Raw genomic sequence first — 25,365 nt, forward strand, 5'->3', positions numbered from 1 at the left:
TGTGCAGACTCAGCTGACCTGGAGCTCACTCTGTTGGCCAACCTGGCCTAGAACTCAGATCTTCCTGCCTCTGCCTCCTGAGTCCTGGCACTCAGTTTGAATGTTTTATTTTAATGTGTATGCTTGCATGTGTGCTTGGTGCCCTTGAAGGCCAGAAGAGGGTGTCAGGTCTCCTGCAACTGGAGTTAGAGACATTTGTAAACTTCCTCTGGAAGAGCAGCTGGTGCCCTTAGCTACTGATCCAGTTCTCCAGTCCCTCCCTCCCATTTGATTGAAAATAATTAAAAAGCCCAGAGAAAGAGACCATTTGCTTTGGCATTGCCCTAGGAGCTAGTTCTCAGTGAATGTATGTTACACAAGTATAGTTCCTGTAACCCCTGCATAGGGCATGGGGATCTCCAGTTAAGAGTCCAGGACTGCCGAAGTTTCAGGATCCCTGAGTCGTCCCCCCCCCCCCCCCCAATTCCCTTAGTATGGCAAACTCTCCTGAAGAATAACATCCAATTGGCTTGGCAGCTTCACCAAGATATTTACTTGGTGAGTAAATATCTCACCTTACAAGCAATCAGAAATATTTACTTTGCTCATTTGTCCTGCCTCCCCCTCCCCCACCTCCCCTTACAGCCACCTGTGGCATGAATCAGCCCGATCCCATTATATATGTTGCAGACCGAGTCCCTTAGGAGTTTAAGAAGTCCAGCCCCATGTCGCCAAGTATACTGTCATGTCACAAAGATTGTGGAGTGGTGACCTTTTGTGCCTTTTGTGCGACTTAAGTTTACCGCTCCCCGATTTTCTCTGCAGCCGGGCCAGCCTGTTGGCACCTGCGGTAATGCAATTAGGGCCGTTGATGAAGGGATGATTAAAACTCAATTCAGGCTCTGAGTGAGTACTATCTATATGCACAGGGCTAAGCTTCTCCCTTTCAGAGCTGCAAGCCATGCAGGTGAGATCTCTGTTCTCACCTAGTTACCTCCACCTACGTGGTCAATTTGCTTTTCTCCTGTGGTCTCACAGAAGGTGCGAGATGTTTCTCTCTTGCACCCCCCCCACCCCCCCACCCCCACCCCCACCCCCACCCAAGCCCATGCTCCATCTGGCTGCTTGAAGCTCCACCCTTCTGCTAGCACCCTGCTCAGACTACTGGACTGCACTTAGGTCTTTCAGCCTCTGAGCGTAGTAAGCCATTTATTCCTGTCCGGCATCACTACTTTCTTGCTCCCTCCATAGCTGATGCTGTGTCGTGGGAAGTAGACAGACACTGTGCCTGGGTTTCCTCTCAGCCTCTTGGGCCTCTGTTATTTGGATTGTGCCACCAGATGACCCAGGAAAGCACGCCAAGTCATGTCATGCTTGAAGTCTCTGAACATGGGACACACCATGTAACCTCCTTGGCGGCTGGCTGGCTTTTACCTGCCTCTGTAGACAGGCTCCATCTCTGTTGGAAGTGTGTTTTCCTGTTTCTTCCCAGGGCTCCAACTTCACCTGATGATGTTTATCGAGGAGGTGTCAGCTGCTAGAAGTAGAGAACGACCTGGACGACATTTTCTGGCCTTAAACATTTAAAGCTTCGTGACGCTTCCTCTCTGTGTCTCTCCTGGGGCTTTTGTCGAAGGCTGTGTGGTTATCTCAGATCTATTTCAGAGTCTCTCTCCTTGTACCCATCCCAGACATTGGCAATGGTCTCTTGCTTTCTTCTTGGGTGCCAGGATCACCTTCTCTCTGTGACCAGCTTGTTTGGCAGCTTAGTCCCCTGAGTATTACCTGCTGACCCGCCATGGCAAGCCTTGCATCTTTCTCCCCCTCACTGTTCTATCTGAACTTGAGATCTGTTGCTTTTGTTTTTGTTTTTCGAGACAGGGTTTCTCTGTGTAGCCTTGGGTGTTCTGGAACTCACTCTATAGACCCGGCTGGCCTCAAACTCAGAAATTCGCCTGCCTCTGCCTCCCAAGTGCTGGGATTAAAGACATGAGCCACCACTGCCCAGCTACACCTAAGATCTTTATGGCTGACCTTGAACCTGTTTTCTGCTGCCTGCTTTTGTGTGAGCTTAGTTTTCACCCCTTCCCTGAGGTTTCCTTTGTTTGGTCTTATTATTTTGGCCAGTCTGGCCTGAAACACATGGGCTCAGGTCTCTATAGGGACCCAGGAAATCCTGCCTCTGGTGCTCACCTCTGGCCCCATCTTTACCGTTTGCCTTCTTTGTAGTGATACAGGTGGTTTGTCTTGAGAAAGCCACACCCTGCCAGACCTTTGCTTTCCTCTCAGAGCCTCTCCTGTCCTCAGTGGTAGTGTTCCTGTGGTGCTGCCCATAACCCCCACCCCCACCCCCCAGCCCCACAGAGCTGGCTTCTCCCCGAGCTTACTGTCCTAGTAACTCCTCTCCCGACCTTATGCTATGTCTCTTTCCCCTTCCTCCACAAGGCAAGCATTTAGAGGTCAGAAGTGTTTAGTTTGTGTTTGCACACAAGTGGGCACCCGGTGAAAACTGCAGTTTCTGCCACATTGTGCTCACCATCAAGATTTCCTAACCTAATGTGCTTTTGATCTGGAATCAGAATGATAATCCCCCTAATGTGTTCCACCTGCCGAAGGGGCGATCGCATGATGTGAAATATTCTCTATTTAGGACATTTGTCTGGGGACATGTCACTAAACTCATTTTAGAAATGAGTTTGAAAAATGGATTTATTAATGTTAGAGTGTTGTACATTTAGGTTCTCCCTGTGTTTCTTTTTTCTCTTGTATGTATATCTAGTGTGTGCAGTTTTCATGAAGTCCAGAAGGAAGATGTTCAATCCTCTGGGATTAGAGTTTTCAGGCTGTTGTGAGCCACCTCCGTGTGGATGCTGGCAATTGAACCTGGGTCCTGGCATGAGTAGCCGGTGCTAGCAACTGCTGAGCCATAGCTATAGCCCCATAATTAAAAAAAAAAAAATCCATACATTTTCAACATTCGTCTTTAAGTCTTTTAAAGGCTTTCTACATGTGAGGGTTTTTGTGTGATGATGATTGCATACATATATAGAGAAATAGGGTTTCTCTACCTAGCAGCGGCTGTCCTGGAACTCAGTACATAGGACAGACTGACTCAGACTCACAGAGATCACTTGCTTCTGTCTCCTAAGTGCTGGGATTAAAGGCCTGTGCCATCATGCCCAGCTTTTTTTGTTTGTTTTAATGGCATGTCATGAAATCGTTAATGTAGACGAGGATTCAGTCTTAAGTGTTTTGTATGGAATAGATCCCTTTTCCTGGGAATAAGCCAAGCATACCGTGTGGAACATTTGCTCATCTCCTCCAGCCACAAAGGTATCATTAGTTGGTATCCTAGTAACGTGGGAATTGTTGACCCTGAACATGGTCTTCTGTGGCCTGGGCTTCATTTTCTGGTAAGACTACCTATCTCCATTATGTCCATTCAAGTTGCAGTTGCTAAGGGGACACACTGGTGTGTTGTTCTGAACCTTGTTGGGACAGGTATGGTACATGTCACCTGTAGCTCCCAGACTCCTCCCACATAGGCCCTGCAGTGACTGCACTATGATTTGGTTCATGTTTCTGGTGATCTGTCAGGTGGTATGTGCCAACCTACCGAAGTCATACAGACCATGGCAGAGACCAAAGTAATAATTCGGTAAGATTGCTTTATACTCTGTACCCCCGACCAAGGGCTTTTCATACTTTGGACAAATACTTTGAGGAATGTGCTATATAAAAATTGTGTCTGTAGTGAGTTAATAAGAGATTCTTCAACGTGAATATATCTATCTTCTATTCTCTTTCCATATTGCCCCTCTGTAAGAAAAGGAGTGATTAGAGCCAACTGTTGGAGATACAGCCCCATTAAGGAGCACTCTCTGCAACAGCGTACTTAATTGCTAACATCTAAAAAGTAGTATTCTCCACATTGAAATCTTAATTTTCACTAAACATTGGAAACATTGAATTCCCAACAAAACAGTAATTGATTTTTTAAAAAAATGATTTATTTTATATATGTGAGTACACTGTAGCTGTCTTTAAGACACACCAGAAAAGGGCATCCAATCACGTTGCAGATGGTTGTGAGCCACCATGTGATTGCTGGGAATTGAACTCAGGGCCTCTGGAAGAGCAGTCGGTGCTCTTAACTGCTGAGCCATCTCTCCAGCCCAAGTAATTGACTCTTTATCTTCTGGAAAACGCCAAACAGCAGATGGCTCAGGTGCAGCAGCAGGGACTGCAGTGGTCTTAGAGGCTGTGGCTGGTTGAGGCTGTGGCTGTGGCTATGGCTGTGGCTGTGGCTGTGGCTGAGGTTGAGGCTGAGGCTGAGGGGTTTAATGGAAGTAAAGCCAAAGACAAGGAGTTGGATTTCTGTCATCAGACTGGCCCACCTGCTCAAGACATAAATGTCACGCTCTCCCTGCCCATGAAGGAACTGGAGATTATTAACTTTGTTCTGGGCTCATCCCTAAAGGACAGGGTTCTAAAACTCATGCCACTGCAGAAGCAGACTTGGGCTAGAACACAGGTTCATGGTTTTTGTCCCTATTGAGGACCTGAGGTCCTGTCTGTCTTGGTGGTGGCCACTGTCGTCTGTCTAACTATCCTCTTAGCCGAGCTTTCCATCATCCCTATGTGTGTGGAAACACTACTGGGGCAACAAGATTGTCAAGCCCTACACCGTTCCATGCATGGTGACAGGCCGCTGTGGTTCTGTGTTGGTGCCAAGTGAGGTGAGGATCCATCTTGTGAAAACTGTGTCAAGTTCATGTCTGGCTGTGCCAGCAGGCTTGTCCTGAAGCTCATTGGTTGAGTGGGGCTCAAAGGAGATTGGAGAAGGCGGCCTCAACATATTCAGCAATAAAGACAACCCAAGGGGTGTGTGTGTGTAGGGGGGTAGGCTATCTTACTACAGGAGAGCAAAGCTATAGATGATTTGCAAAACAGGGTGTTTAGCCTGTGTTTTATTTCTTTTGCTTATAATATTAGTTCCTTTTTTATTAATTGGCATTGATAATGGCTTTTGTCCTAAAGCAGCCATCCTCAACTTGAGTCATGACTTTTGGGGTTGAGGTTTGCAAATCAGATATTTACAATATGATTCATTATAGTAGCGCAATTACAGTTACACAGTACCAACAAAATAATTCTGTCAGAAACCTCAGAATAGAGCCTACTCTTTAGGACAGTGGTTCTCAGCCTACCTAATAATGCTACCCTTTGATATAGTACCTCATGGTGTGATGACCTCCAACCATAAAATTATTTTGTTGGTAACACTACAGCAGTTGGGTACGAACATACATCCCAGTGTTTGCTCTGTAGTGTCTTTGCCCTGTAGACCATATGAGGCACAACGCTGCTTTCCCTGATAGCTTCAAACTGTATAATCTCAGCCGTTGAGACTAAGGTGGGAGAGTGGTTGTGAGTCTGTGTGTGATACAGAGTGAAAACTGGTCCCAACAACAGGCAGGAGGGGCCCCTTGCTGTCCGCTGCCTCCTGCCCATCCCTGCCCTGGAATGCCTTGCCAGAAGCCCCTTTCCCTTTTCCTTTTTCTTGTGCAACTTATGGCTTGAGGGATGTTTTTAGTTACTCCCAGCCCCAACTTTTAGGGTTTATCAGCACTCGCCTGGTGGACAGCACCCACCCTGCTTCCTTCCTCCTCATCCCCAAGAGCACAGGATCCCCACCCTCCAAACTTATAACATTCCTTCCTCCGCACAAGTTAATTCAGAGTAGCATGTTGAGACACAGATGTCTACAGAGATGGTGGCTGCATGAATGAGAGGCTGCCATGTGGGTGGAGGGAAAGGGAGGAAAGGGGGGTGTCAGGGAAGTGCCACAGGGCCACATGGCTCTAATCCCCCCATTTGAGAGGCAGACACAGTAGACTTCTGTGAGTTTGAGGACGTCAGAGATGAATATATCTAGTTCCAGGCTGGCTCAGGGTACCTAGTGGGACAAGACTCTGCCCCCCCCCCCCCCCAAAGGCCCATGTTTCATTAAGGATGACTTCTGTTCATGCTGCTTCATGCAGTGAGCTTAACTGATACACGGTCCCTGATAGAGTCAGTGCTGGAGGCTTGCATGGCTATCAGAATCTTGCTCATCAGCCCTAGTGTAGGTAGGCAGAACTTACACTGTAAAGATGATCTTGACATCTGAGATTTCCAAGACTCTTCCAGTTTGAAGAATCGGCTCATGTTTTTCCTACAGAAGATAGTGAGGAGCATAGCTTGCTGACTGTTCTATCTGCATCCAGCAGGTATCAGGTGAGGGTCCTAATGAGAAGGAGATCCTAGCGTGTTGAATTCATGTATGTGTTTTAAGTGACATGGCATGTTGTCAAGGACCTTTTGAGTGCAGGGAATATGACCTCAGCTTCTAGTTCTCCTGTGTCTCTGTGGCTTGAGAGCACATGGCTACTCTACCCTTTATAGCCAGAACTTGGTTTCAACAGAGTTGTTTTGAAAACACTTGCTCATAATATATCAGAATTGGTTGGCTCAAGGTGAAGAGGAAATTGTAACCTGATTTGTTAAAAACTAGGAACAAAAATGTTCATGTGCCAACAGTGTGAATGTGCAGAGCACTGTTCAATTCCGAGCAGGCTTTAAAAGTTATATGAAGAATTAGGATATTTCATCTACATTTTATTTTTGTCTTATGCATGTGGTATCAGCACTGTGAGGAACTTGTGTATAATGGTAACCTAAGCAAATGCTAAGGTACCTGATAGATGAAGTACCAAATACTGAGATGACAGGATTATCTTGAAATCTATAATAGTAGGTTAATTTTTTTTCTATTTGTGTTCGTGAAGTTTGAGAGGTGTCTAGCTGAGTAGTAAAAACACTTGCTTACCATTCAGAAGGCCTTAGCTTTTTCCAGTTCAGAAGGGAGAAGAGAGAGAGGAGAGGAGGGAAGGAGATTGCTACTGGGTTTTTATCTCACTGGTGACTCCTGCGTTGCACATAATGCCACAGGACTGAATTTATTCTAAATGAAGTTGTTACCCAGATGAGGTTTCCATTTCTGACACATCCTCAGGTGTAATTGTGCAGGCACACTAGTTATTAGGTGGAGTTTAATAGGAACTCCCACTGGTGGCTTAAATATTTTGCTTATGTGCCACCAGCTGCCGTAAAACTACTGATCTCTCTCCCGTCCTTGCAAGCAGAACGAAGAGTAAGCCATTTTGCACTCTTGGCTTTTTTTCTTTGGGAGCAAGGGAGGAGGAGCAGGTGCCCATCGGGGAAGCTGTACGTTTTTAAAACTTTGCACATGGTGCTTTGCATGAGTCGAAATTGCCAAAGGGACAGATGTTGCCAATTTCAAATGTACAGGGGGAAGGCAAACATTGCTAAGCAACGCTGTGCTTGAGAGAGCGTTTTTTAGGAGCAGAGCCAGGGGAGTTGGGCCTGGGAGCACTCCTGCTCCTTATGGCTCCATACCAGGGAAGACACGCAAAGTTCTTCCCTGTCTGGGCGGCCATTGCAGCCACCGCACCAGGGAGAGCGACCTAGTGGCATTGAGCAGGGCTGGCAGGGCAGGTGTTGAGACAGGAAAGCTTTTTTTGCCATGTAGGAAGGCATTAAGACATGCTCAGGGAGGTAAGTGCCCCATTGCCCCACAGTAAGTATCCAGCGAGAAGTTCAGGTGGGAAAGGCCAGAAAGTAGAGGGAGAGAGTGGAGTAAGGAAGATGACGGCCTGAACAGAAAGGTGTGTCTTTCTTAGGAATCAATCAGTACAGCCTGGTTTAGTCTGCTGCGTGCATGACTGTAACAAGGTAAATAAGTCTTCCAGCTACAGGCATGCTGTGCCTCCCTCCCGGGTCTTTCCCTTTGTATACATCTGTTAGGTAACAGACAGTTTTCCTTTTGTGTGTGTGTGTGTGTGCCACAGGAGACTTGGGCGACCTCTTGAGATTTGTGTGGCTGTTTGTTTGGACTTTGGAGCCTGCCTGCCTTATAAAATAGTAATCGTGGAGCTAGAGAATGAGTGCATAAACGAATGCAGACTTGTTTTTATTGTGTGTTTTGAAACATTGTCTCACTATGTAGCTCAGGTAGGCCTTGGACATTCTCCTGCCTCTGCCTCCTGAGTGTTGGGATTGCAGGATTATACCCCATGCCTGACTATGTGTACATTGGTAGTATATTTTATGGCAATTAAAAGCATAAGTATATGATAATTCCCATAGCTAATGATTTTTTCCTGTATCCTTCAAACACTGGGCCTAAATTAATGAATGATATGAGAAATGAAGCTATTATTTAAAAGCCAAAATATAAATTGTCCCTTTAAAGATTTGGTTTTTCAATTGGTATGTTGAATTAGAGTCTAGTCTAGAAGGTGTGTGTGTGGGTGAGTGGCTTGGGGGAGGGGGAATGTGTGTGCTGGTGGCTACAAAACCCGGAAGTATTAGATCCCCCTGGAGCAGGAGTCGCAGGCATTTGTGAGCCTCTTTATATGGGTGCTGGACTAGAACTCAGGTCCTCTGCAATAACATGAATTTTGTGTTTGTTTGTTTGCTTGTTTTGTTTTATTTGTTATGTTTTTCGAGAAAGGGTTTCTCTGTGTAGTCTTGGCTGTCCCGGAACTCACTGGTAGACCAGGCTGACCTCAAGCTCAGAGACCCATCTTCTTCTTTCTGCCTGCTTGCTAAATGCTAGGATTAGAGGCCTGTGCCATCACCTGGCACTTTTCTTATTTTTAAATACAGTGTTCCAGCCATTTCATTCTATCTACAAAAGTCTGTCAAGAAACTATCTTCATCCCCAAACCAACACAGAGGTGACTGGCAGAGGTCAGCTAAAAGGCTTACCTGCTCAGCGGCCAAGCTGCAGTCACACACCTGCATTGTTCTAGTGTGTATGAGAGAGCATTCTAGTTGGCAACATGGTGCTTGTTTTATAATAAATCAATTAAAGAAGTTCATTCAGGTTGAAAGGACCTGGAGCAGGGCTTTTAACTGTTACTCCCAGTTCGGCCTGCAGCTGCTGGTGTAATTACCATGTCAGGAAGGAAGTGGGTACACCCAGGACTGTGTCCCCATGGGCTGTGTGCCAGGTGGAATTGTCAGGAAGGCTGCTGTTGGGTCAGGTATATCTGAGGGGCAGTTCATTTTCGAAAGGAGGTTATTTTTGTTTCACTGTGGCTATGGTTTCTTGATTCCTTCTCTGGATTCTGCATTGAGCACATGCTCACGTCATGACATCTACTTGAGCTTGGTTTTAAACAGGCCATACAAGAGCGATAATATATTTTAAATTTAGGTCTAAATAATTTATAACCACCTATGATATCCTTCTAGCCTTTGTTGATCCGGTGTTGGGGATTGAACCCAGGGACTTGTATGTGTTAAGCAGGTGCATGATAATAAATAAGTTATACTTTCCCAAGGTGATTTTCCTATTCTGTGGAAATTTATTTGTTTATTGTTAAATATGTGGAAATCAAAGCCATCTCTTCCTGCCGCCTCCTGTGTTGGTTACAGTGCCCATGTCCCCATGGGAGTTTGAAGCTGTTTGCTTCCTCGTAGGAGTTGTGCCTCTGGCTGCAGGACTTGCCTTGCCTTTTCTTTCTGTTCCCCATTGGATTGCAGTTTTTGTTTTTGAAGATAATCAATGCCAAGAGACACTACACCAAGCCTGGAGGAGACACTGGGATTACCTGAGCAAACCGAGGATAAAACCTTCCGTCCTTCCTGACAAGGCGTGGATTAAATGGCTTATCTCATTCCTCTGACTTCAGTGTCTTTAGCCTCTCCACCCTGGAAAGCCCCACCCACCCCCTTTTGTTCAGATGCCTATGTAGCCTCCACTTATGCTTAAGTATTTTTTTTTAAAGGTCTAAGTACCCATGAAACATGGAATTAGACATGGTTTCCAAACCCTGTGTGCCACTTACAAAATGTGACAGACACAGACACGTAGAGAGTAGGCTTAAGTCTCTGTAAACATCCTGCGATTGACAGAGTAATGTAGTACTGTTGTTTCAGATCAGAACTGTATGTTAATATGATCTGTGAGAGACAGGAATAGCAGAGAGACAGAATGTGCATGTGTGTGTGTCCACGGGCAAGATCTAGGTATCTAGGCAGTGCAGAGCACACAGGGACATCATATACCACCATGGTTTCATACTCTTCCGTGCTCATAATCTGCACATTGGATGTTTACACGCAAGGTAACCCCTCTCACATTCACACATCTGAAGGCATTTTAATAAGTAGCATTGGATTTTGGAAGAAGAAATAGATCAGATACTATGAAAGAAAAAAATAGATCAGGCCATATGAAAGATCTCTCTCTCTTTCTCTCTCTCTCTCTCTCATCATGGTAGTGTAATATCTAGACTTTCTTGTGGTGGTTTGGCTTTTCCCCTATCATTTAGTGCCTACTTAGCCATGCCATCATTCATGGTTTATACCCACAATGGTCTTCACAAGGCCTCACATGATCTTTCATCAAGAGTCCAAAATGTTTCAAAGGCACACCCCACTGGGAATTTCAGCTCCCCATACTATGTGGCTAATGGCAATAGTTCACAGTCAGAAAGCTGGAAACTGGGGTTAGACATGTTCTCTTGTCTTGTTAGAGCGTTTGTTCATCTGGGTACTCTACTTCTGAGTGAACTTTAACACGACTCCTTTTTTAAAAGTTTTATTTATTTCATTTATATGAATACACTGTAGCTGTCTTCAGACACACCAGAAGAGAGCATCAGATCCCATTACAGATGGTTGTGAGCCACCATGCGGTTGCTGGGAATTGAACTCAGGACCTGTGGAAGAGCAGCCAGTGCTCTTAATTGCTGAACCATCTCTCCAGCCCTATTAACACAAATTCTTAACTGTTATGCAAGAAGGTAATTGACTAGCTGGAATACATGTGTCAACACTAAGTCCTTTCATTTAGCTTCAATGCACCTTGCAAATGCTACCCAAAACCTAGGACCTCCAGATCCTCGGAGCAAGGAATGAGAAGGCAGAATTAAGGGATAGCAGCATTTTTGCTACTTCTTCATATCATTGGCATATTTGTGTCCAGTGAATGTTTATAACTCTACACAGAGAGAATAGCTATTCATTAATTTGTTCTTATTTATGAATCCAGATTGCAAGAAACAGAGCCCCAAGTTTCAGAATTACCCATGTTTCTGTCTATTCTAAGTGGAATTTCTAGAGTGGAATAATTTAGTTAATTCAGATTGTGATTTTTTAAAAAAATAATTTATCTGATTTACAGAAATGAACTATCTTAATGACACTAATTAAAACAAGTGGCTTCAGTCGTGTGATCAAATGACTGCCAGCGAAACTGTCTAATGACTCTTATTGGTTCTTGAAAGCTACCTCCTGTAAGAGTCTGTTCGTTTTAGGTCCCCCCCACCCTTTTCATCTTTAGTGCATTTTTGCTTTAGTTGGTTAAAGAAGGACATTGTAGTTTGTGGCTGGAAGTGTATTTTAAACAGGTAGGGATGAAGGCTTCATTTCCCACATGAAGTGGAGTGCCGGTGCACACAGGCTGTGGGAATTCTCTCTCTGTGTCTAGCTCGTAGGATCTTTGAAGCTCCTGTCTCACCAAGGTGTCTACATCCTTCCTTTACTGCTGCTTGGGGGAGACCCTTGCAGTTTGGAGCTGAAAGTGGTTGGATTCTGGGAGAGGAGAAACTTCCAGAGAAGAGCAGCAGTGTTTGTCTCCTCCTCTTTCAGATTCTCCCACAGGAGAGTTGCTTAGTCTTAGGTTTTTTTGGGAAGTAAATAACAGTGGGTGACCTGCAGGCTCCTCTTTATTTTGTCTTACTATGTAGTTAGATGGCCCAGGCCTCATGGGAGCTGGGACTGCAGACATGAGCCATATCATATTGATAATCCTTAATGCTTCTTCCTCCTGCAAACCAAATCAGAGATGTCTTCTAATTAAGTGTTAACATCTGTCCCAAGCATGCCGTTGGGTACCAAGAAGAGGTGTTTAGGGACATGAAGGATCACTTGTGGCCTTTGTCCCTTCCTACAAGTGATCAGGTCTGCAGATGTAGCTCAGCAGTTGAATTTGTGCTTTAGTATGCTTCAGTCCCTAGTGCTCAAAAACCGGAAGGACAGCCACTAACAACAGAAAAGGGAAACATCACACTATTTAGAGCCAATGAGATGGCTCACGGAGTAGGGCCCTGCCACGCCCGAATCGGATTCAATCCTAGGGACCCACATCATGGAAGGAACACGAATTATCCCCTAACTAGATAATACACACTTTGATATGCATGCACCCATACATGCACATGCGTACACATGTGCACAAATAAATGTAAGGTTAAAAATAAGAAAATACAAAAAAAAAAAAAAACCCTGTCTACTTTTTGGAACATGTTTAGGGAGAGAAATCATGTTTAAAAATCTTCAGTAAAAATGTTATTTTTTTATTTTTTGTTTGCTTCATTTTTGTTTTGTTTTTTGAGATAGGGTTTCTCTGTATAGCCCGGTTTATTCTGGAACTCCTTCTGCCTCCCGAGTTCTGGGATTTAAGGTGTGCACCACAAGACCATGTAAAAATGTTTTTAAAATGATGTGTGTGTCTCTGCACCTAAATAGTGTCATTGGAGGCCAGAGATGGGGTCATGAACCATTCAGTGTAGGCAGATTTGGGTATTGAGAGCAGTGAGCAGTTTTAACTGCTTTTCCATCTTTCTAGCCCCATTAATAATCTTTAAGGGGAGATTTTAGTAGTTGACTGCAACTTACATAGCATCCTTTCAATTAAAGAAACTGTATAGGGTGTGTTAGCAATTATTTTTTATTAATTGTCGCAAACACCTCTGTGTGTGTGTGTTTACTGTTTTAATTTGATGTATAAGAACTCACATACATCTATCCAGAAGCCTTAAAACAAAACCTCTTAAAGTTTGAGGTATGGAAGTTGACATAAAGACAGTCGCCCAGGGGCTATGGAGCTGTAATGCCTGTGCCTTTATGTGTCTTCCGGCAGAAGCAGGCATACCCAGGTGGTGCGAGCCTGTTCTTCGAGCCAAGTTAGCTGTGTAGGTGATTTACTGCTTATTCACAGAATACAATTATCATTATGTGAAGCTTTGTTCAGTCAGGCCTTTTGGTCTCCATTTCTAATCTTTCCCAGAAGTGGTGATTATGGTGTCCTCTTAGAATTGCATGCATTTTTATGTATGGCACAGACTTTAGCATGCACTGTCTTATTTCTCCCTTATCATTGCCATTCCAGGCTTTGTGTATTTCATATATGTACGTTTAATACTTATTTATAATGTGTTTGGTATGTGTGCTCCAGCATATATCTCTGTGTGTGTGTGTGTGTGTGTGTGTGTGTGTGTGTGTGTGTGTATGAACACGTTTGAGATAGAGCAAGCATTGCCATGGGGCAATGTCAGGGAACAACCTCTTCTTTGTTTAACCTAGGGTTCCCCACACACCCCTCTTCTGTGTATGCCAGGCTAGCCAGCCCCCAGGCTTCCAGTGATTTCCCTGTCTTTGCCCCTGCCTCAAGAGCAGTAGAAATTACAGACACGTGTGTGTCACTGTGTCAGCCTTTGTTAACTTCTTATTGAAGGCTCGGCTGAGGTCCTTACTCAAGAGGCAAGCTCCTAGGTCCCCTGTTCAGTACTTAAGTGCTAAGAAGAGAAAGAGAGGTAAAAGCTGCCTTTCTCTCAAGCAAAGCTTTTCCAGTTTCATTAGGGAGTGAGAACGGGCTACAGCTCTGATGCCTATGCCTCCGGCCACTCTGGGAAGTTGGCTGCTGATCAGGAGGCGGCCTCTCAGTGCCCTGCTTTGTGGTGAGTGGGCCGTGCTGAGTGCTGCTGAGGACAGACTCTGGAAGGGCAGACACAGGGCAGACACAGAGGAAGGGTAACCAAGGGCCAGGAGCTGGAAGCAGGTGGTGGACTTTGAGACGTTTTTAATTTCAGTCTAATGTTTATGGGTTCTGTTTTGTTTGTTTGGTTTGGTTTTGTCTTCTGTTTTTATGTTCTATGTTTGTTTGTTTATTTTTAAGATTTATTTATTTTATATATGTGAGTCAGTGCTCTTAACCGCTGAGCCATCTCTCCAGCCCATGTTTGTTTTATCACTAAATTTAAGGGCTTAGGATTTAAAAGTTTAAAAAAAATAAGGAGATAGGGAGTTGAAATCTTTCCTGTTGTTCTTTGTAGAGGAAACTGATGGGTTTTTTTTGTGTATTCTTAGCTGTATTTTAAGCATAGAAGTCAACTCTAAACACACAATCTAGTCTCTGACATTTTCTTTTTTTTTTTTTTTTTCCTTTTTAAATATTTTTAATTAGGTATTTTCCTCATTTACATTTCCAATGCTATCCCAAAAGTCCCCCATACCCTACCCCCCCCACCCCACCCCCGCCCTCTCCCCTACCCACCCACTCCCACTTTTTGGCCCTGGCGTTTCCCTGTACTAGGGCATATAAAGTTTGCATGACCGATGGGCCCCGGCCTAGTCTCACAAGAGACAGCTATATCAGGGTCCTTTCAGCAAAATCTTGCTGGTGTATGCAATGGTGTCTGCGTTTGGAGGCTGTTTATGGGATGGATCCCTGGGTGGGGCAGTCTCTAGATGATCCATCCTTTCATCTCAGCTCCAAACTGTGTCTCTGTAACTCCTTCCATGGGTGTTTTGTTCCCCGACATTTTCACTTATGTAAATGCTGACAAAGTACCTTGTTTATTTTTCTTCTGTTTCATATAGTTAGGGTATTACCTCATCAGTAATGTCCTGTATATAATGTTATATATTCTCATCGGCATATCTGGCTTCCTTGTCCTTTATCATAGTTGCATAATATTTTTTTCATGTGACCCTGTAGTTGCATTAGTCAGTGTTTGTAGTATCCCGTTGTTTGCAGGCTGACCGGAAACCTTGTGAACATGTTGTTTGGAACACATCAGTGCTATAGTTCAAAGGATGCATGTAACTGGAATTGGTAGCTTGGGCTGGCTGGGGAGATGGGGTATAAAATGCTTACTGTGTAAGTAACCATGAAGTTGAGACCACCAGAACTCATGTAAAAGCTGGATAGCACATGCCTGGAACTGCAGCTTAGGGGTGGAGGAAGCTGAGGCAGGGGCTGCTTTTACTAGTCAGCCGAGTCAAACAAGAAGCACCAGGTGTAGTGAGAGACCCTGTCTCAAACTATAGTGGAGAGCCACCCACAGCAGCCCCTGGCTTCCATATGCTCATGCTCACCCACACAGCCTAGCTTCCTCCTCTCTTGCCCTCCAACCCTGTTTATGGGAGCCATTGCCTAAGTGATGCTGGGGTTTTGAACTCTCTATTCTTCTGCCAGTGAACCTTGCATCTGTCCCATAGCTTAGGTCTTGTAAGTCCTTTGACTTGTTCCCAATCCAGTCTAAGGAGAAATGGGGATAGATGGATCCTGTATCCCGGCATATACTTGTTTCTATATTGTTAGCCCACGTGTTTATTTCTAATTCAGACAGCTTACAGCACCTAACGTGCTTTCAAATCCCTCAGATTTGAAATTTATTTTAATTTTTTTATTATGTGTATTTGTGCATCGTGTGTGGGCTTGGTGTGCCTCCTCAGAGAGGCCAGAAGAGGGCTGGCTCCCCTGGAACTCGACTTAGAGATATGGTATGGGCTCTGGGATTCCCACCCAGGTCCTCTACAACAGCAGTATGTGCTTTTGATCGTTGAGTCATGTCTCCAACCTCAGAAAAAAAATGAGAATTCTAAGTTTGAAGAACAGAAAGACCAGCAAATATCATTGGTGGCGTTTATGTAGCAGGTAGTGTGTGGTCAGGTGGGCGTGGGGGAGGCTGCCCTCTGCTTTCCTAGAACTTGTAACCTAGAAGAAGCAGAGGACATAAGCCGATGGTGTATAGACAAGTCTAGGGCAGCTCTACAGGGCACAGTACAGATGTCTCTGCAGGAGTCATGCTATAGCAAGTGGTCTCAGGAACACCATGGCAAAGGGGGAGTGACAGGGTGTGTTTTCACCAGCCCCTGAGCAGGAGGAGGGAGGGGGAAGTGAGTTTCAGGTAGGCGGACAGTGGACACTCAACTTACTGAGCAGCAGACAGCAATCCAGGAGGCAGTGTATTTGAAGAAAAGTATCTATGAAAATTGGTTAGAATTTCTTTTGAAACAGTCACATTACTGAATAATACTTAGATAATTCATGTTGGCACTGGGCATTTCCTTACTTTAATTCCCATGGCAGCGTACTTGGCTTCACCCTGCTCCTGTGAGGTGGTTAGATTTGGTAACATTCTCCTTTATCACCATAAGGAAATAGTCCCAAAGCTGAATTGTATCCAAGATCACAGAGCAGGTCCCGAGCGAAGCCACCCTAGAGAAGCTGGGGCCTGGCTTCCTCTTCAGTATTCAGCCGCTGTGGCCCCCATTTCCTGGTAAGCCTTCACGAAAGTAGCACTGTTGTAAAAGCTCTTTTCTGTTGAAACTTGATGCCAATTGGACTTGGGCAGGAGCCACCAGTCTCGGTGGCCAGGTGTCTCTTCTATTCCGTTCTTTTGGTAGTAAACCAAAGTCCAGAAGTCCTTTGCAAGGGACTCCTCGTTTTGGTGTCAGTACCGAGTGTCATTTTCAGGCCATGCTCAGTGTTTTGCTCTGGAACTTGTGGGTGACCAGCAGTGAGAGATGGTGACGTGTGAAGTCCTTAACAAATGGTTTTGGTCATGCTTAGAACAGAAACCTGCTCAAATATTGGTGTGTCTGTCTCAGGCACAGACAATCTTTGGGAAGCCAGTTTGACAGGATCTTGAGGCTTGGCTCAGCCGATTCAGAGCTTTTGTGTGACCTTGGGTAACACACCGGTTTTAGTCTGCATGTTGTAAAAAATGCCTACCGCGGTGGTTGATAGGAGAATGAAACTGGATACCGTATTCCACTCCCTGAGACCTTTTAATTGATCTAAAGGCTTTCGGAGTGGGGATGTCCACTTCGGGGTCGATGGGTGGGGAAATGGAACAACTTTCTCCACGCCAAGCTAGTGATCGATTTCATAATCAATGGTATCAATTTGAGGAAATAATAGTATGTAAATAGTTTAATGCAGTGCCAAGTATAACCTGAGTTCAAGAAGTAACTGCTGTGTTCTCTGCTTTGTTGAGTAGGGCTATTGTTCTAGTGTTATTTACGGCCATGCCCGTGGGGATGTCACCCTGCTGGAACGTTGGTCTCTGTATAGAATCCCATGTGATGTGAGGTCAGCAGTGGTGTCCTGCCTACTCCAGGAACACAGACACCAAGTGTGGAGGCAGGACTGAGTTCTGGAAGTTAGTCAGCAAGCCTTCACACACAGCCTTAGGAGACCCCTGTTCCTCTTGACCAATTATCGATTTTGCTGTTGTGTTTTATTATCTAGTGTTCCGGAAGGAATCCTTTTATATAATCTTTTTATAAGTCTCAGCTTCTTAGCCAGGACTGATAGTTCATTCTGGGGCAAGAGTTCCGTGAAGAGCCTGGCTATGCTCAGCAGGAGTGACAGTAGGTAACCTGAGCCCCACAGGGGCCATGTGGCTTTTAAGAGCAAGGTTAGCACACAGGTCTTTTCAGCATCTCCTTCCTTGTTGGAAGTTTCCTTTCAGTGGCAGAGGCAAGCTCGGAGGTGCTGGGCTGCACTTTATTGCTCAAGGCAGCCTGTCCTCTGACTTGCTAGAGATTTGTACTCTCAGATGAAACCTTGGTAGACTTGGGCTGCACTGACTTATGTAGCCTCTTTTTTGTTTTACTTTTATTACTTAGGGGAGAGTGTTGTGTGTGTGTGTGTGTGTGCACAAGTACATATGTATGGTGTATGTGTTTGTGCACATGAATATGTATGGTTGTGTGATCATATGTATGTATGGTGTACGGGTGTGTGCACATGCATATATGTATGGTGTGTGTGTGTGTGTGTGTGTGTGTGTGTGTGTGTGTGCAGAAGGCACAGCACAAATGTAGAGGCCAGAGGAAAACTGGGACTTAGTTCTCTCCTACCATGTGGCTTGTGGGCACTGATCTCCTCATCAGGCTTGGTACCCCTACCCACCGAGCCACCTCACCAGCCCTTTCTTTTAAATATAGGTTCAGAGGTAGCCGGGCGTACATAGATGGGTTGGGAAGAAAGGGGATGAACACTAATTAACACCGCAGCAGTTCATGGTTTGTGTGGATGGGCATGTGGGCAGGAGAAGGCACCAGGAAGCATGCTCTACCTCAGAAGGAGAATAAGGGGATATGAGGATTGCTTCCAGCACTTTGTGAGCATGAAGTCACCTCTAAGGAGGGTACACCTTGGAGGGTGGCTTCCCACCCCATTCTGATTTTAGAAAGAATTGGCCAGGTCTTGGTTGGTCCTCATCAGAGCTGCTTTACCGTTTCCTTTTACTGCTGGTTGCTTCTCAGCCATTCCCCAGCTTAGTCCCAGGCAGGAGGTGGAACTATAGTTCATAGACATTGGAGTCCCAGGCTCTGTTGTTTCATGTATATGTACTACTGATGGTGACTTTTTTTTCTAACAATAGATGTCAGTCATTGGAACCAGTTTAGTTTATGTCCAGGTGGAAACAGCCTTTTTTCTCCCCTTTTCCTTTTTCTCCTTTTGTTTCTGATACTTATGCTAAACTGTGACACTATCATTTGGTCCTATGACATCTTTTAGTGGATTTTGGAAACTAAAAGCCGGTTTGACATGCAGAATGTCTGAGGAAGGACTGGATAGACGGCAGTGGAGTAGGAATGTCCTTACCCTTCTCGGGTTGTACCTCAGAACTTCCTGGCTGTGCCTTATAAACACAAAGCTCCAAAAATGTCCCCAAGTCATTAGGGTGACATTAGTGAACACATACCGAAGTGGTGTTTCCATTTTGACATGGCTGTTAGATTTGTTCACAGCCTGGTACAGAAGTTATACTCTGTTTTCTTTTGATTGTTCCTAAGTTGGAATGACTAGGATGATGGCTAACAAACCCTCGGTTATGAATTAGCAACCAGTGTTATAGGATGGGACACTCTTTTTTTTTTTTTTTAAGATTTATTTATTTATTTTATGCATATGAGAATACCACCATTGCTCTCTTCAGACACACCAGAAGAGGGCATCAGACCCCATCAGATGGTTGTGAGCCATCTGATGTGATTGCTGGGGATTGAATTCGGGACCTCTGGAAGAGCAGTCAGTGCTCTAAACCACTGAGCCATCTCTCCAGCCCAGGATGGGACACTCTTCAGTTGTAGCTGAGCCCAGGGGCAAGGCTGCTTTGTACCAGCCTGCTGTCTGCGGGGGCATCACCTGATGTGGCACTTGCTGTGTGTACAAGGGCTCGCGAGTGACACAGAACAGAAGCAGTAGATTTGTGGGCTGCATTCTGGGTTCCTAATGTCGGAAAATTTTAGATTTAACCTTTTTGCTTTTCTTTGTGCTTAAAAGTACATAGACTATAAAGTGGAGTTTTCTCAGAGCTGTCTATCACAGCAAGTCTAGCTGCCACATTTGATGCTTTCTATTTAGTTAGAGATCAGGTCGCTCTATCTCATCACTCTATCTCATCACTTCCTGTGTTGTCCTTTATGCACATAAAGGCCAGAGAGATGGCTCAGCATTTATGAGTTCATACTGTTCCTCCAGAAAAGGAGACCCAAGTTTGATTCATAAATAACACCCTACCATGCAGCTTACAACTTAGTGTGTAACTCCAACACCGGGGATTGTGACATCCTCCTCTGGCTTCTGGGAATACCTACACAAATCCCACTATATACACCCACAGAGAGAGAGAGAGAGAGACAGAGACAGAGACAGAGAGACAGAGAGACAGAGAGAAAGAGACAGAGACAGAGAGAGACAGAGAGAGAGAGAGGCAGGGAGAGACAGAGAGACACACACAGAAAGACAGACAGAAATCTTCAAATGTAGAAATGAGTTGTAGAGGACTGTATTGAAGAGCTGTTTCCTGCCTGGGCTTGGCCCCTGTGGGTCCTCTAGTACTCAGACATTGTCCATGTCTATGCTCTTCAGTGGATGTTACTGTAAGGTAGCCAGCTTCATTATTTGATTACTCTTGCCTCCATTTCTGTTCATCTGGTGCTCTCTTAGATTTATCAATACCTTTCTCCCCTCTCCCCTCATCCTCTCCTTCCCCCTTCTTTGTTGAGATGGGGGCCTTACACAAGCCAGGCAAGTGCTTTACTACCGAGCTATGTCCCCAACCCTCACTTTTCTCCCGGGCTACCTTCAGCGAAGTGGTCACATTCAGATGGGTGCGGGTGAGCCTCTAGCCTCCTGCTCTTCCCCAAGATGAAGTCGGTGTTTCCTTCTTCCACGGTGCAGTTCCTAGCACTCTGGTAGTAAAGGGTAGGTCCTGAAGCCAACCTACCCAGGCTGATCCACACCTGTACCTAGCACTGCAATCAGTTCCACTGGCAAGGTTTTTAAATTAAGCTCTCTCTCGTTTCCTTTGCAGCAGCCGTACTCCAATGAAGTCCATTGCGTTGAAGAGATTCTGAAGGTGAGTTAGTTAATAATTCCTGTTGTGGGTTTGAAGATGAAGTTTACAAACTGCAAGAATTTGGATCACTGTTTTGTGAATTTCTCAAGTTCTGCTTTTCCATAAAGACTGGGGAGTGTGCTCATTTCCCAGAGAAGAAACACCCTCAATGGGCATAGCATGGACAGTACCAGGCTTTAAATAGCCCCGTGTCTGTGATCTTGCTTTTTATACAGTGAAACCTGGTGCCTGTGGCCTCTGAGATCTTGAAACTTGAAATCAGTGGAGGAGGCATATGCACTTGACTGCAGAAGCAGGCAGATGATCAGGCAAGCTGTGGTTACTCAGTGAGATCCTGTCACACACACACACATACACACACACACACACACACACACACGAATGAATGGTCATATTTAGACTTCCACATTGGGTTGTTTTTGTCTGCTTGCTTATTTGAGTTGTGTGAACACCTTGTTGCTGCAAATGTATCACTATATACATTACCTCCCGCATATTACCCCACACATTACCCGCCTGCTGCTGTAAATGTATAGTTATGTTCAGTACCTATTGTAAATGTGGCCACACATATATTACCCTCCCACTCTGGTTTTCTTGCACTAGACAAAACAAAACAAAACAAAAAAACCAACAAAACTAAATTAATCTTAGTAGATTCTTCTCTTGACCTGTGAGCTTGCTTTTCTCAAGAGAAGTGAACAAATTGTCATGTGACCCTCCTGAAATTCAGAGCTTAATTTATTATTTGTATTCAGTAATTGTAATAACCTGGGGTGGGGGTGCTTTCCTGTGTGTTCCTTATTTTCTCTATGGCTCATGATTTGCTCCTGTTGGTCTTAGTGATATTCTTGTAGCTTTTATTGTAAAATTTGGTTCTTTTGAAGTTCTGGATCTATGAATTTTAATCTCCTGCTCACTGTTTTTCTCTAAAAATTTACTCCAAATTTTACTTTAATTCCACCTTCGTTGCAAAAATACTAACCAATGCTGCTGCTTGCCGCCATTAAATAAGAAAGAATATTGGTTATATTTTTCATTTGTGATTTTTCTTTATTTTAAAAACAAACAAAGCCGGGTGTGGTGGCGCACACCTTTAATCCCAGCACTTGGGAGGCAGAGGCAGGCGGATTTCTGAGTTCAAGGCCAGCCTGGTCTACAGAGTGAGTTCCAGGACAGCCAGGGCTATACAGATAAATCCTGTCTCGAAAAACCAAACCAACCAACCAAACAAAAGCAGCATTTCAGCAAATGTTTGAACAGTACTTGTGTTATTTTTGTCTGTATTCTGTATTCTTCTTTCTGTAGTTAGGGCTTTGCAGTCACTCCTGAGAGACATGCTTTGAACCACTGAAAGCTGATGTTCTCGCCAATTAGCAAGGAGGGTGGATTTTTAACTAATTACCCTGCTCAGGCTTTGGTATTAACTTTTACACTTCATGATTCTGAAAATTTCCACACATCATCTCAAAATCCTAAATTACTTATTATAGATGACCACTTAGCATCCTCTCTGAAACAGGGTGTGATCTATTCTGTATTTACCCCGGAGTGACTGAGAGAGAGGGTGGGCCTCCGTGGGCATTGTGTTGTGGGGTTTGATGTGTAGAAGACAAACCATATCCTTTGCTCAGGGGTGATAGCATTATAGTACTGTGCCATAGTCAAAACAGCCACCCTCCCGTCCTCCTCACCCGGTGCTGTGCTGGGGACGCTCAGACTGAAATGTGAGCAAAGTCACATTTGGGAGTCAGAAGTGAGAAGTGGAAGAAGGGATCCCGGACAGAAGCGGCAGGGGCCTCTTCACAGAGAAAGCCCAACTCTGCCTTTCTGTTTCACATTCTCCAGCCTTGGCTCTCTCATGGTGGAAGCAGGGCTCTGAGCTAGCAGGCGACCCCTGTGCTCTATATGAGGGGCTGATCCAGAGCCTTCTGGTCAAGGTTCCCATTCTTTTGTGTCAACAATCTTGAGCTTACCAGGAGCCCACCGACCTTTCCTAAGAGTGACGTTTCTTTCGGCCCTAGATGGTGCTTGCTATCGGTTCTCATTGGTTCTCTAGGGCCATGTTTACTGTGGAAGTAAAGAGGAAGTGGTGTGCTCCCTGGGGCTCTCAGCCAGAGCTGCCTGTTGAGTGGCATGGTTCTAGGGGCCCATGGAGGTGTACACGCTGGCATCACCTGAGCCTGTGCTTATAAAGGGAGGCCCATCCCCCGCCAATCCATTCTTGGTGCCTGTTGCCAGCCTGTAGGTGATCTGCTGGATGCAGTCTCCTGAATATCTCTAGGGCCTCTCAGCAGGTAGCAGTGTCTTGGAGTAGAGTCGCTGCAGGTGACAGAACAATAGAGCTGTCTAAGTCGGAAGGCTCCACCCCAGGTGATCTCATGCTCAGTGGCAGCAAGGTCAAAGCCAGCCTACTCAAGGCTGGGGGAGGCTACAGCCTCCTGTGGTGACGGCTTTATGTGGAGTAGCATTATTGCTTGCTTATTTGGTATTCAGATAGGGTTCTAGGTTGTTGGATGTCAGTGAAGATGATAGAGCCATTGCTTCCGTGAGGATGGGGGTAGGAGGGGTAAAGTTGCCATGTGAATGACTGGCGAGTGAACAAAGTAGAGAACCGAGGAATAGTGTGGGGGAGAAGGCCACAGGTTGATCGTGTTTCTAGAGGAATGGCTAGTACCATGGTGGTTCTTGTGTGTGTGTGTGCGTGTGTGTGTGTGTGTGTGTGTGATGAGCAAGGAGTGAGAGAAGACTACAGCTGTAAGGCCTAGCAGTGTTGGGCTAAAGAGGTACCATACAGTCCATCTTTGCCGGTAGGATGGCTTGGAGTCAACCGTTCTTTTCTTTGTAATGGCCCCAATTCCCCTAATGTCTAAGGTGTTAGGGAAGTGAGAAGGTTCTTTTGACTACCACAGTACCGCCTAGAGTCTGAAAGTGTTGCTATACTTCCCAGCTGTGGGCTTTCTCAGGACGTAGCCTTAGGTCTTGGGTAGTGTTAGGAATAATTGGTAGTTAAAAGTCACAAATTCCACAGTTGTAATAAGTTATCAGGAAACATTCCGACTAAGCAAAAGAGCAGGAGTTCACTGGCACACGATCAGAGTGCCTGGAAGTCTCCATTTCAGTTAAACATGGTGCAGCTGCTAAGGTTGGTGCTGCTTGCTCTAACTCAGCAAACACTCAGGAGGCTGAAGCAGGAGAGTTCTACACACCATGCTTATCTCATAGTGTTTGTGTGCACGTGTGCATGCGCGGATGTGCGTGTTCCTGATAACACACTTAATCAACAATACCTAATTTCCCTTTAGTGCTTAAGCAAAGCAGCATAAACGCCACGATTGTGCTGAAGAGCATATTAATTCGTAAGTGCTAGAAACCTTGCCTTTAACTCAGATATTAGGGAGTGATTAAAGTTTTGCTTCTTAAGCCTGCTGACGGTGCCGCCAGGGAAGGGTCAAATCTATTAGAACCCTCCCGCACGGAGCAAGTGGCCTCAATGACTTGTTTGTTTAAGTCAAACAGGAAAGTTCTTCCTTTGAACTTCAATAATTCCCGGAAGTGCAGTGGAGAAGCTGCAAGGCAGAATGTGCCGAGATGGTGGCCTTTCTTGGCTCAGCCTTCCCAGAGCTGCCTGCTGCTCCAGGGCCCAGAGCTGCACCAGCCTGCCGGCACCTGCTGGAGCGCTTGCGCACTGTGGTGTTCTTGCTGGGCCGCTCAGTTTCTAATCTAATGTTCTTAAGCTGCTTTTTGTCAGTTTTTTTGTTCAGCTTCCAGTGTATGTAGCCTGGTACAAGTGTTGCCCACTTTGTTAGCTGAAAACTAATTCGGATGTTCCACTTACGTCTGCCTTCCCTTCCTTTTCCAAATCTCTTTCTAGGAAATGACCCACTCGTGGCCACCGCCTCTGACAGCCATACACACACCCAGTACAGCCGAGCCGTCCAGATTTCCTTTCCCCACAAAGGTAATTCCATAAATCATGACGGGCACAATATCTGCAGCAGAGGGAAGTGTAGGGGTGTGCTGCAGATACTGTATCCACCACAGTGAGAAGAATACAGGGTGGTGCTCTGGTCCTTGCTCTCTGGAATCTTTGGAGACTGGGCTAAAGGTCACGGTTTAGCTTTTATGGTACTTCCTAAGGCTTTTAGATAATTTATTCTCCTTCTCATGTTAGCAAGAATGTCTTAGAATTGTATAGGGCTTTATATCTTCAAAACTTCTTCGTGCAGTTTCTCATTTGAGGGCTTATTCTCTAGATAACAAACCTTGTTTATCTTATACTTCCTAAAAGTTTTTTGAAGTGAACAGCTAACGCTAATGTTGGTTTCCATAACAACCAAACAGACTACTGGCACGTTTTCAGTGATGTATTGAAACAGCCATCCTTTTCTTTTTGGCTTATACTTTAAAAGTATTTTTCTGTTTTGTTTTAGTGGGCATGGGTGTGCCACCTGCATGCATGACTTTGTGTGTGCAGCACGTGTGTGCTGTGGCCACAGAGGCCAGAAGAGGTTGATGGCTCTCTTGGTACTGGTGTATTAGATGGTTGTGAGCTGTCACGGTGGTGCTGGGAATCGAACTCTGCTCTGTGGAAGAGCCATGATCCCTCTTAACACTGAGCCATCTCTCCATTCCCAGTGTATACTTTTAAATAACCTTTAGCATGGATGTATCCTGAGCGCAGGGGTCTGTCTGGCTCGATGCCATATTCATATTCATATCTCTAGGAACCTTTTCCATGGTACTGTTTTGAGGAGCTCTACCTACAAACCCCAAACTTACCTCGTTTATTCCACCCTGTTTATAACAATGCTTTTAAACCAAGAAGATCCATTAAGAACATGCAGAGATCAGATTGGTCAGT

The 25,365-nt window shown here is 45.1% G+C and overlaps 1 protein-coding gene across 3 annotated transcripts in view; it reads left to right on the forward strand.

Moving 5' to 3' along the window:
• Positions 1–25,365, forward strand: part of Aff1 (AF4/FMR2 family, member 1) — a 162,961-nt gene that overhangs the window by 98,245 nt on the left and 39,351 nt on the right. For all 3 annotated transcript variants that reach the window (XM_006534801.4, NM_133919.4, NM_001080798.2), the window contains 2 exons: positions 20,457–20,501; positions 24,376–24,462. In XM_006534801.4, the coding sequence (XP_006534864.1) occupies positions 20,457–20,501; positions 24,376–24,462 (132 nt within the window). The remainder of the gene's footprint in view (positions 1–20,456; positions 20,502–24,375; positions 24,463–25,365) is intronic.

Source organism: Mus musculus, chromosome 5 (genome assembly GCF_000001635.26).
Source record: "Mus musculus strain C57BL/6J chromosome 5, GRCm38.p6 C57BL/6J".
NCBI classification, from domain to species: Eukaryota; Metazoa; Chordata; class Mammalia; order Rodentia; family Muridae; genus Mus; species Mus musculus.